General features: G+C 32.1%; 1 protein-coding gene across 1 annotated transcript; it reads left to right on the forward strand.

The window, feature by feature from the left end:
* plaub (plasminogen activator, urokinase b) lies at positions 1–13,420 on the forward strand. Its single transcript, XM_023275091.3, has 11 exons — positions 1–154; positions 239–311; positions 387–491; positions 2,289–2,442; positions 4,342–4,439; positions 6,212–6,259; positions 6,337–6,535; positions 6,616–6,767; positions 8,007–8,147; positions 10,465–10,613; positions 11,206–13,420. The coding sequence occupies exons 1-11, from the start codon at positions 77–79 to the stop codon at positions 11,398–11,400; spliced, it is 1,392 nt and encodes a 463-aa protein (XP_023130859.2). The 5' UTR covers positions 1–76; the 3' UTR covers positions 11,401–13,420.
* Positions 13,421–13,672: the final 252 nt, after the last annotated feature.

The following is a 13,672-nucleotide window of genomic DNA, read 5'->3' on the forward strand; positions in this document are numbered from 1 at the left end:
CCAATCAGGAGGCGGCCCGGGAGCAGAATAAAGCCTGAGGAGGCTCCGTCCATGTGCAGGCGTGTTTGGATCCTAGATGTGCAGCAACATGAGCGGAACGACGGGTTTTGGGGTTTTAATGTGCACTTTGGCTGCTCTATCTTCAGCCAAACCGGTGAGAAACTTCAAATCTGCTGAAATATTTCATTTATTCTCCTTAGAAACAGTTTATCTGATGGTTTTTTTTACATAATTTCAGAGCCTGTTGGATGAAGAAAGGAACGTTTTTAGCTTCTCCTCCTCTTCGTTCTCCTCCTCCTTTGAAAGTTCAGGTGAGAAACTCCACATTTGTTGAGGTTTTCTGGTTCTGCGCTTTAAATTTTTAAGACTTTTTCTTGGTTTTGCAGGTGTCGTCTGTCTCAACGGAGGAAGTTCTGTCCCTGCTCTGATTTCTGGTGAACACATGTTCTGTTTGTGTCCCGACGGCTTTGAAGGGAAACGCTGTGAAAAAGGTGAGAAACTGAACCTCAAACCAGATTTTAAGATGAAGGTTACAACTTAAACAAAAGGAAAGACCACATGCAGCAGCACATAAATGAAAAATGACCGTGAATGCAACATAAATGTTAAATTATTTTACCATCTGTGCTTTAAAAAACTTGAAACTTTAGTAAAACAGGAGTAAAACATATGGAATTAAAGCTAATCATTATTTATCTATGGCTAAACTACCACAAATGAAAGTTAAATTACGAAAATAAGCTAAAAAATCATAATAAATCAGCAAATAAAAAGCATAAAATACACTAGAAAAGCTGGAAAAAATAAACTTTTAGTCAACAAGAATATTTTTTTCTTGAAATGTGTGACATGTAAGTGATCATTTCTGCACATTTTGAAGCGATTTTTCCTAAATATAAACATAAAACAAAATAAATATTTTACAAAAACCTTATAAAAATAAAAACTATGAAAAAAATCAGCAGGACATAAATGAAAAATGATCATTAATGCAGCATAAATATTCAACTATTTTACTGTCTGTGATTTAAAAAAAATAAACTTAAGTAAAACGGTAGTAAAACGCATCAAATTAAAGCCAATCATTATTTACCTACAGCTATAGTACCACAAATGGAATGGAATGTCAAAAAAGCCGAGTTAAATCACTTAAGAAAGCTTTTTTAAAAAATCATAATAAATCAACAAATAACAAGCATAAAACACACTGGAAAAGCTGAAAAAATAAAACTTTCAGTCAACAAGAATATATTTTCTTTAAATGTGCTACATGTAAATGATAATTTCTGCACATTTTGAAGCTATTTTTCCTAAATTTAAGCATAAAAGAACATAAATATTTCACAAAATGCAAACAATGAAAACGGGAACAGAAAAAGACCACATTCAGCAGCACATAAATGAAAAATGAAATCGTCTGTGATTAAAACACCTGAAACTTTAAGTAAAACACTAGTAAAACACATCAAATTAAAGCTAATCATTATTCATCTAAAGCTGCAGTACCACAAATGGAATGTAATGTTATAAAAAGCTGAGTTAAATCACAAAAAAAAAGCTCAAAAAGCATAATAAATCAACAAATAAATAGCATAAAACACACTGGAAAAGCTGGAAAAATGAACCTTTTAGTCAACATGATTACATTTTCTTTAAATGTGCTACATGTAAATGATAATTTCTGCACAATTTCATGCTGATTTTCCAAAATCTTTACCCACCGACAACATAAAGCTTTTAAAACTGATAAGAAATGATTATTTCTGCACATTTTGAAGCTATTTTTCTTAAATATACACATAAAAGAACATAATTACTTCACAAAAAGCTAATAAAAATAAAAACAATAACAACATAAACAAAAAAGGCCACATTCGGCAACATATAAATGAAAAATGACAATTAATGCAGCATAAATGTTAAATTATTTTACTATCTGTGCTTAAAAAAAAAAACTAAAACTTAAAGCGTACAAACATTTAAAGCAGAGTAAAATACATCGAATTAAAGCTAATTATTATTTATCTGTAGCTGCAGTACCACAAATTAAAGTTTAATTACTAAAATAAGCAAAACAAAAAATCATAATAAATCAACAAATAACAAGAATAAAAGACACTGGAATAGCTGGAAAAAATAAACTTTTAGTCAAGAAGAATATATTTTCTTTAAATGTGCGACATGTAAATCAGATTTTTTTGCTCATTTTGATGCTAACTTCACAACACACTTATAAAATAAATAAATAAATAAATAAATAAATGTTGCTGTTGTCGTTGTTGTTTCAGTAAAAACCAGTGAGTGCTACGAAGGCGTGGGTTTGTACTACAGAGGATCAGTTTCCAGATCAGCCAGTGGACTCTCATGTGAACGTTGGGATTCAGAAACCAGACAGACATATCTGAGTTCAGACGTCAACGCTGGGAGACACAACTACTGCAGGTGGCTCCGATTTCACGTCAGAACAAATATTAAGACAAGTTTGTTTTGGCAGATCTGAAATATCATGTAAAAAAAAAATGTAAAAACTGTTTTTACCTGTAATTTATTGAATTTGCTCTTATTTCTAACATATTCCCTGTGAAATTACAGATATTATCCAGTCAAATTCACAGAACAAAAGAAGGTCTAAATTTACGTGATAACTGTAAAAAAAATTTTTTTAAAAATGAAAGAAAAATAAATAAATAGAAAACAGGCAAAAACTGTTAATAACATCCACATCAAAAATATAGAATTTTACAGATGGTAATTAAATCATTTGACTGTAAAATTACACTATATTTACAGTAATTACATGTGCCAAAAATATTATTATTATTATTATTATTATTATTATTATTATTATTATTATTATTATTATTATTATTATTATTACTAATAATACAAAATAAAAAGATAATATTTATGAATAAAAAAAGATAAAATCATTTTCAACTGTTATTGTATACATTTTTCCAGTTTTTTTTAAAATTATATAATATCTAGCAAAAATCACAGAAAAAAAGTCTGAATTTACACGATAACCACAGAAAAAGAAGGAAAAAACAGTCAAAAATCAATATTTTTACAAATGGAGAAAAAATGTCTAAACTTACAAACTTACATGAAAATTGCAAGAACAATATTGTGGAATAAAAAAAATTACAATCCTTTTCAATTATTTCATAGGTTTTTCCTGTTAAATTACAGATAAAATCTAATAAAATCACAGAAAATAATGTGTAAAATTGCATGATAACTGTATCAAGAAACATAAGGGAAAAAATAGTTTTAAAAAAAAAGGCAGAAACTGTAAATAATGTCCAAATTAAAAATCTGTAATTTCATAAGTGGCAATTTAATGTTTTAATTAAAAAATTAAACTTTTTTTTTAAAAAGTAAAACAGTACACAAAAAAATCTATCTTATTATACAGATATTTGCTGCTACTTTAGAGAAAAATTAAGTATCAGGAATTCATTGTTAACTTTTAATTTACAGATTTTTCAGGTTATGTTAATTTACAAACAATATCTTAAAAACAGAAAGAAGACTAAGAAAAAAGTATTAATTTACAGGTTGACTGCAAAAAACAAAAACAAAAAAAGAAAACGTCCAAAACTGTAAATATTGTCTTCATTAAAAATCTGTATTTTTTTTAATTGAACATTAAGAAATTCTACAGTTTTTTTTATGTATTTTTACTGACATTTTTGCTGCTAGATTTTTATTTTTTAATGATTTTTGACTTATTATTGATTTGCTGTTTAATCTCTAAAATATCTAGAAAGTATTCAAAATGCATGATGCGTAAAATAGCAGAAAATGGAGACACTCAACTAAAAGTACCCTAAAATTGTACTGTATTACGGTAATATTTACTTTACACCACTGTTAACTGTTGATAGAACCACACATTTTGAAATATAACACTGATAATGGTGATATCTGTGGAGGATATCAGCCAGAATTACTTCAAGTGTGGAAGAATGTTGGTCAAAACAAGGGCGAGGACATAAACCAATGTTCACTGCAATAATATTTACGTCTGGGGATTGACCTGCGTGGTTGCTAATCCATAGTTACACAAGAATTGTTCAATCATTGGCTTTGTGAGAACAATTAGTTGTGGTTTGACCTCATTCAACTGACAGTGGAGGTGAAATAACCCAAACTGCTTGAACATTATCATAAAAGTTCATATTTTCATTGACCACTCTTCCACTAATCAGAGATTTACATATATTTTCAGGGTGTTGACAACTTCAGATCGTCATTTATACTACAGCCTTTTACATTTTGTTTAATTTTACACACTGGGATGTTGTGTAATTTGCTGTATGTGGTGTTTTCCTACAGGAATATTTACTACAGACGGCGTCCGTGGTGTTACGTCTGGAAACACCAGCAGCTGCAGTGGGAGTATTGTGATATTCCACGATGCAGCTTTGACTCATGTGAGTGGGTTTTGTCTGTCGTTGAAACAGCTGCTAGCATTTTGAGTTTGGAACATTTAATGAAGACGCTTCCTGCTACTGTTATTAAAATGGACGAAGCTTTTTAGCACTTTGTTCGTTTTGCACCAGATCTGGAAAAACTGTTCAGATAATTTAGAGGAGCTTCAATAAAATCAGTTCTGATCAGGAGAAAGTAAAAAATGTTAATTGTTGCTGCAGTTTTTCAGATTTCACATGAAGACTTTTATAGTTAATTATACATTTAAGCTAACTAAATCATTTATCGACTATTTTTAGTTGTCTTAACAATTCAAACAATTTATTAGCTATGTTTAACTAACATATTATTACATTTAGCTAATCGTTTAAATTAATATATCAATCTTTTAACTATTATTTTAGCTAACCATTTAAGCTAAATATTGAGCTAACTATTTAAACCATTTATCCATTACTTTTATTTGTGTTAACAATTTGAATAATGTATCAGTCATGTTTAGCCAAGAACTTATAACATTTAGCTGTTTAATTCATTTCTAACTGTTATTTTAACTAACTATTGAAGCTAACTGTTGAGCTAGCGATTTAAGCCATCTAATCATTTACTTTCAACTATTTAGCTAATCATTTCAGTAATTGATGCATTATTTTTAGCAACCTAACTCAATGATCATTCTAGTCATGTTAGCTTGCATGAACTATTTAAAGACTATGTCAGTTACATTCAACTATTACTTTTTGCTAACTATTTAAGCTAACTGTTGAGCTAACGATTCAAAATGATTTATCCATTACTTTTAGCTAGTGTTAAAAGTTTAAACAAGCTATCAGTGATGTTTAGCTAACAAGCTATTACATTTAGCTCATTGTTATCGTCATTTCTACCTAATACTTTTACCATTTAAGCTAACAATTTAGCTAACTATTTCAGACATTTTTTCTTACTTTTAGCCACCTATTTCATTTGTCCCCAGCTGTTTACTATCAAAAGTCTTTACCAATTACAGTATAATCGGCCAACATTGATTTTAGCCACTTAAGCTAACTACTTCAGTCATTTCTCCTTTACCATTAGCTCACATTAGCTATGTAAAGACATTATCATTTAATATCAATAAAGCCAACTGAAGAGCTAAGCACTTGAATCATGTAATCCATTAGTTTTAGCTAGCTATTTAGTTAACCCTTTTAGCCATTTAAGTTACTTTTAACTATTTCATTTAACTGTTGCTGCTAGCTAGCATTTGCATTTGCTATGAAAAGATTTCACGAATTACATTTAGTTAACTGTTTACTATTTTTAGCCAACCATTAAAGCTTACTATTTCAAACATTTATCCATCACTTTAAGCATTAATTATTTTTTTCTGTTACATTTAGCTGTCACTCTTAGCTAAGCTAACTAGAAACCATTTAATCCATTACTCAGATACCAGTTTCAGCAACCATTTGTCTGTTACTTTAAGCTAGTGTTTTTTCTGCTCTTTTAGTCATTGCAGTTGGTTGGTTGAGTGCTCATTTTTCTTTGTAAATCAAACAAATTAATTTCTGTTGTTTCAAATCACTCATCACATCAAGCCGCTGTTTTTCTTTATGGCACATTTAGCACATCGGCCATTATTTAATAGTTCATAGAGACAAAGGTTGTTCGTCTTGTCCTGAAAGTTATGGAGCCGCTTCTGAATGAATTTAGGGAAGTTTTCAGGTGGAAATTATAAAAAGCACCTGGGGTTTAAAGAGTTTAACATCGCATTCTATCTTTGTTCTTGTAGTTCCCGCCACACCTTCCCCTTCACCTGCACCCACCGAGCCAGCACCACGTAAGTTTCACTGGATATAGTTGATCCCATTTTCCTGTTTTTCGTGCCACAGTGTTGACCTCTGGTTCTCCCTCCAGCTGCAGACCTGACTTGTGGCCAACGCTCCAGACGAAAGCAGATGAAGATCGTGGGTGGAACAGTTGCCACTGTGGAATCCCACCCGTGGGTTGCCGCCATATTCTGGCGTAGCAAATCCAAGGAGAAGGTTTTCCGCTGCGGGGGAAGTTTGATCTCCGGTTGTTGGGTCCTCACAGCTGCCCACTGCTTCCCCGACGGGTACGAAGTCAGAACTCTTACTGGAACCACAGCAGGTGCTGAGAAAATCTCTGTGACTAAAATCATTCTGTGAATTTCAGCTCTGACAGTAAACTGCGACGTTTCTCCGTCATCCTGGGAAAAAACGCCCTGAACGAGAGCGATCCGGCTGTGGAACAAACGTTTAGGGTGAAAGAACTCCACATCCATGAAAGGTTCGACAACAGTGAGGGAAACTTCAACAATGACATCGGTATGAACACATCACATCGACTCAGAACAACCAAAAACATCCTGTTAACTACTAACATTTGATCATTTCCATTATATTTTGTAAACTGCTTTAAACTATCATTAAAAAATATAAAAAGCAACAGATTTTGGTCCATGTAGCTTCATAATCAATCAGTCCAAAGAAATTCAAGATGAAGACACTTGAAATTCAATTATTTGTCTTTCAAACCACATTAATTTAGGGATAATTACCTTTTTTAAGTAGTATTTTTTGGTGTTTATGCTGGCAGTCAACCCTGTCTTGGCCATTTAGCTCCTGTCTTTAAGTTGGACTATAAGGAAAGTTCTTAAAATCTTGAAATTATATATATATATATATATATATATATATATATATATATATATATAAACATTCATATGCTTTAAATGCAGCTCTTTAAACTGCAAAAAAAAGACATTCAATGGAGTCCAGATTGGACATTTTATCATGAGTAACTCCTATAGTACCTGACAGATGACAATTTTGTTGGATTTCTTTCTGTAGTTCTTGAGATTCTTCAGTACGGACGCTTCAATCCAATCAATGCAGTAATCTTTGTGATATTGAATCATTTCAAGAAAAAAAAACATCTGCCAGTTATGCAAGTTTCTTGAAACTATTCTGAAAATAAATAAATAGCCTCTGATTTCTACCTGTGTTGCTTCAAAAGCTTCATCTACAGAAATTTTAAGATGAAGATGCTTGAAACTCAATTATTTGTCATAAAAAACACCCTAATTTAGGGGCAAATTCCTTATTTAAGTAGTATTTTTTGGCGTTTATGCTGACAATCAGCCCATGGATGTTGCAGTTTTGGTCATTTAGCACCTGACTTTAAGTCGAACTACAAGGAAAGTTCTTAAAATCTTGAATTAAGAGCAATTCTTGCATTTACAAACTACTCCAGCTCAAAATAAATCCAATTCAAGCTCAGATTAGGAATTAACATGTTCAAACGTGTAAATTTTCAAAGCATTCAATTTCATACAAGCTGTTTTTTGTTAAAATAATGTATATAAACTTTAATATGCTTCAAATGCAGCTCCAGAACTGCAAAAATAACATCAAGAGAGTCATGATATGGATATTTTTGTACAATTACCTAATTGCTGCCTGACAGATGAGGACTTTGTTGAATTCTTTTCTACAGTTCTTAAGATGCTTCAGTACTGATGGTGTAGCCCATTTAAAGCAGAAATCTTATTTAATTACCTGCAGCCCTGCTCAAGCTGAAGGCCCAACGAGGTCAATGTGCCGAGGAGTCCAACTCAGTAAGAACCGTCTGCCTGCCGCCGCCTCACCAGAACCTCCAGCCTGGAATCACCTGTGAGATCGCTGGATATGGAAAAGAGAACTATGGTGAGAAAAGTCCTCCGAGTGATGCAGTTCTGTCTGAGAAGGGAAGTAGATATACAGTAAAAAGTACAAGGATGCCTGTATGTGACAGCTGAACCAAAAACAGAAGCAAGGGGCAATAAAGTATGGTCCTTGCTCCAAACTGTTGCCCCTAAAAAAAAAAAAAACAGGATTAGCGCTAATATTTCACTAAAGTGCAAGAAAGGAGGTCAAACCAAAAGTAACCAACATACCAAAAGTACCTTCAAGTAGATGTCTGCATACCTTTGGCCAAATACTATATTAACAATCTGTAGTACATTTACCTAACAAGGTATTATGTTTAGCTAACTCTTTGAGCTAACTACTGAGCAATTTAAACCATGGTACCATTTAGCTAATGATTTGGCTGAACTTTTAGCCATTATCTGTTACTTTTAAATCCCTGTTTTAACTATTTAAAATCTTTTTATTACATCAGCTAATTATTTATTACTTTCAGCGCTATACTATGTTTAGCTAACTAATGAGCTAACTATTTTAATCATTTACTTTCAGCTATCGAGCCAACAACAACTTTTTCAGTTACATTGACTTATTACTTTTAGCTAATCACTTGAGCTAACCATTGAGCTAGCTATTTTAATCATTTAACCATTGCTCTTAGCTAGTCTTTAAAGACTTTATCAGATGTATTCAGTTATTCATTACTTTAAGCTAGCTAATTAAGCTAACTATTGAGCTAGCTATTTGAAACATTTACACATTACTGTTAGCTAGTGATTACAAACTTTATCAGATGCATTCAGTTATTATTTTTAGCTATCTTATTAAGCATAGAGCTAACTACTTTCATCATTTACTCATTGCTGTTAGCTAGTGTTTAAAGACTATCACATGCATTCAGTTATTCATTACTTTTAGCTCGCTAATTAAGCTAAACACCAAGCTAACTCTTTAAAACATTTATCCATTACTGTTAGCTAACCGTTTAGGCAAACTCTTGAGCTATTTAAAACATTTACACATTATTGTTCGATAGTGTTTAAAGACTTTATCAGCTACATTCAGGTATTTATTACTTTAGGCTAACCTTTTAAGCTAACCATTGAGCTAATTATTTAAACCATTTATTCATTAATTTTAGTTGTGTAACCATATTAAACAGTTTGTCAGTTATGTTTAGCTAACAAGTTACTCATTTATCTAAATATTTAATTCTTTATCTGTGGTTTTTAAACTTTTTTCTTAGCAAATTATTTAAGCTACCATTTTATCTAGCTATTTAAGCCATTTGTTTCATCACTTTCAGCTATTTAAATTACTTATACATTAATATTAGCTAGCCTTAACTGTCTTAGGATGTATTGGTTAAATTCAACCATCTAACCTTATTAGTTTTAGCAAGCATTTAAGCTCATTTAAGTTGATTATTTAAATCATTTTCCATTAGTATTTTTAGCCAGCTATTTAAGCAAACTATTTAGCAAAGTAATTAAATCATTTTTCCAGTTCTTTAAGTTGTGTTAACGCTTACCCTGAAATGTTTAGCTAACAATGATTGCATGTCAGGAACATTTATTTTGTGCATTTTTTTGACTTCATGATTTTCTACTTTTAGCCAACAATAAAGCTAACTAGTGAACTATTTTAACCATTTATTCCATTATTTTCAGCTAACTATTTAACTATAAAGCTATTTAAACCCATTAATCTATGTAGCTAATCATTTAGCTAACCATTTCAACTGTTCGTTTCTTTTGGTTAATCATTTAAACTTCTTCTTTTACAAACTATTTAAACCATTTAGTCGTTTCCTTTAGCATTACCAATTTTAAATTTTGTCAGTTACATTTAACCATTTCTATTCACTAATCTAAAGGCAACCACTTATTGTATTACTCTCAGCTAACTATTTTGCTAATCATTTATCCATTACTTTTAGCTAATTTTCGGAGCTGTCTGCTTTTTTCCTACCGGTTTTCAGTCATAATAATTACAGCTTGCTCAGTGCATAATTCCCTTATATAATCAAATTATTTAAGTATTCTTGTGTTAAATAAGTTCACCTAACCTGTCTGTCCACCTTTTGGAAACAGGGTGGAATATTGGAAACCACTCTGAACATCCACGCTCATACTTTCGTTCTGAACATCAACAGTAATTACAGCCATTACATAATTAAATGCAGTAAAAAACACATTGTTTCCCTTTGAAGTCTGGAAGAACTTCTCTCTGAACTTTAAATCTGCTGTAATTACAGCACCTAAGTGCACATAATGGACGGTTTTCACTTTAATTATATTAATGATGAAGTGTTTGAGTGTTTTCTTCCCTGCAGGTTTGTGGTATAAGTCTCAGTATCTCAGGGAGGCCCAGGTGAACCTCATCGCTGACGATGTGTGTCGAGAAAAGGATTATTATGGAAACATGATAACTGACAACATGTTTTGCGCCGGGCGTCCCGACTGGAGCCAGGATGCCTGCGAGGTATTTCTGCACATGTCCAGACTTGAATTTGATTTTCCTTCCACATAACAGTTTGTTAACCCTCCTGTTGTCCTCATTTACGGGCACCAAAAAATATTGTTCCTTGTCTGAAAAAAATCCAAAGAATCAGCAAAAAAAATTTCCCAAATTTCAGAAAATTTGCAGAACCTTCAAGAAGAAAATTCCAATAATTCCTTAAAAAGTTTCCTTAAAAGTTTTATTTAAAAAAAAAAAAAAATCCCCCAAATTTGGCAAGAATATTCCTGTAAATATAATCAAAAAATCTGTAAAAATCTTCCAAAAACAATCCTGAAAATATCTAAAGTGATTACATATATATCAGTAAAACTTCTAATATTTTCTTTAAGAACATTTACATAAAAATCAACCAAAATCCAGCGAAATTCGCTGGATTTTGGTTGATTTTTTCCACCAAAAAATGTTCAAAGATTTCCCAAAAATGTTGAAGATGTGGACGTCAGAAGTTTCACTGTGAAAACATATTTTTTTCCCACATCTTCAAACTTTAAAACGGGTCATTTTGATCCGCAGGACGACACGAGGGTTAATGTTGCTCGTGTGTTTCTTCCAGGGCGACTCAGGAGGACCTCTGGTGTGCGAAGCCGGCGACAAGTTCTTCCTGTTCGGGGTCATCAGTTGGGGCGACGGCTGTGCGAAGGAGCGTCGACCAGGCGTTTATACCAGAGTGAACAACTACAACAGCTGGATCGCAGAAAAGACAGGCCTGACTTCCATCACTGCTGGAACCATGTTCCCTCAGAAATGACTCTGAGCTGACATTAGCTTCTGTTTTCACATTTTGCTGGTGACGTTAAGGGGAAAAATTGGCAAAAATAATAAGTAGTTTTAAAGCAAATCCCACAAAAAAAAAAAAAAATTAGCAATGATTGTAGCATACGAACAAGCACATAGAGAATATAAATGCTAGAACTGCAACTATACATCAATTAGTTGTCCATTTTTAAATTAATCACCAACTATTTTAATAATTTATTCATTGCTTTGAACAATTTCTTCGAAGAAAAAAACAACAAAATTCTGCTAATGAAGCTTACATTATGTTTGGCATCATTGTGGATGATATTGTTTTGGATCAGCTAAAGAGACTTTGAACTGTACAAATTGTTTTGACTAATGCACATGTTCATATTGCACCGTCAGTGCAGAAATTATATATCAAGCAGCCTGTGTAAACACAGTATCATGCATATAATGCAGCTTTGTCCCTGCTGTGAGGACTTTAAGTTGTTCTGTGGTAGCTGGTATTTGGTGCACAAACTATTAAGCTACTAATTTTTGTATGTTACAGAGTCAAATGTTTGGACACACCTGCTCATTCAATGGTTTTTCTTTCTTTTTTTTAAACAGTTTTCTTCACTGTAGAACCAAAACACAACAGAACCGCTGAGCCAAATAAGCAAATAATTCTCCAACTGTGGAGGCTGCAGTTTCAGGACCACAACTATAGGCACCACTACCAAATTTGCTTATTGTTAATGTGTGCAACTCAAAGTTCTAAAGTTTTTCTCCACCCTACAAACTACTTTCTGTGCAAATACTTATAGTTTGGAAGGTATATTTCACCCAGAGCATTACTTTCTGCCCAAATACTTGTAGTTCTAACAGTTCATTCCACTCACTGTGTCCAAGTACTTAAAATTTTAACAGTTTATTCCACTCAAATAGTACTTTCTTACTGTCGAGTTATGGTTTAGACTCACTCTGTACTACTTAAAATTTTAATCGTTTATTCCACCTTAACTATCACTTTTGATCCAAGTACTTAAATGTTTTAAAGCTTTATTCTACTAAAAAAAAATACTGATTTTTGCTGAAGTATTTATAGGTGTAAAGGTTTACACTGCCAAAAGACTATTTTCTGTCCAATGAATCTATTGTTTTAAACATTTATTCCACCCAAAATACTACTTTCTGTCAAAGTACTTACAGTTTTGATAGTATACTCCATCCAAAATACTATTTTTGATCCAAGTATTTATAGTCTTAAAGCTTTATTCCACTCAAAAATACAGAAAAAAAATTTATAGTTTCAAAGGTTTACACTGTCAAAATACCACTTTCTGTCCAAAGAATCTATTGTTTTAAAAGTTTGTTTCACGCAAAACCCTGTTTTTTTGTTGGGGTACTTATAGATTTAAAGGTTTATACTGCTGAAATACTACTGTCTGTCCAAGTACTTACAGTTTTTTAAAAAAAAATTACACCAAAATACTATATTTTTTATTGAAGTATTTATAGTTTTAAAGGTGTTATCCATCCAAAATGCTAATTCCTAACAAGCAAGTTATAGTTTTAAAGGTTTATTCCACTCAAACATAGTTAATAGTTGTAGCTGTACAAAGTTAATAATTTCTTTTATCAGTGTTTGAACTAGAAAACTAGAAAAACTGGCCCCCCTTTTGAGTAAACAAGTTCATGAAAAACAAAGGTCTCAGAAATGTGGTCCTCTACTGTAGACACATTAGTAAATCAACTGAAGAGAAACAATAATCCATCATTATTTTAATACATGAAGGTCAAATCAGTCCAGAACATTTCAGGAGAGTTTCTCCAGAAAGCACCAAAATGTGTGAAGAAGCTGCAGGAAAGGAAGAAGAAGAAGTCCTTTTAATTCAGAAATCACCAACAGACAGTAGCTCAGATTGAGCTGCATCCAAATGTTTCAAACATTAGTCCTGTTTTTTTATGTTTCTGTAGATTATTTTTGTGGATTGTCTTCATTTTATTGTTTTCTGATAAGTGAATAAACATTTATTTTCTATTGATTTATTGCTGGAATGTTAGTTTCTTCAATTATTCTGGTTCACACCTTCATCGGGGGATAAACTGGATCTGGCAGCTTTCTGCAGTTTCTGACATTTTAGCGCCATCTTGTGGTCAGATCAAAAACAATTTTTTTCTATTTTGAAAAACTGTAAGCTGTTTTCATACTTACGTATGTTTATACTGAGGATGTTTCAAGGGCAGAAGTTTTACAAAATAGTCTTCATGAACTATATGTGCTGGGAAACAATACA

This window comes from Amphiprion ocellaris, chromosome 18, assembly GCF_022539595.1.
Source record: "Amphiprion ocellaris isolate individual 3 ecotype Okinawa chromosome 18, ASM2253959v1, whole genome shotgun sequence".
NCBI lineage: Eukaryota > Metazoa > Chordata > Actinopteri > Pomacentridae > Amphiprion > Amphiprion ocellaris.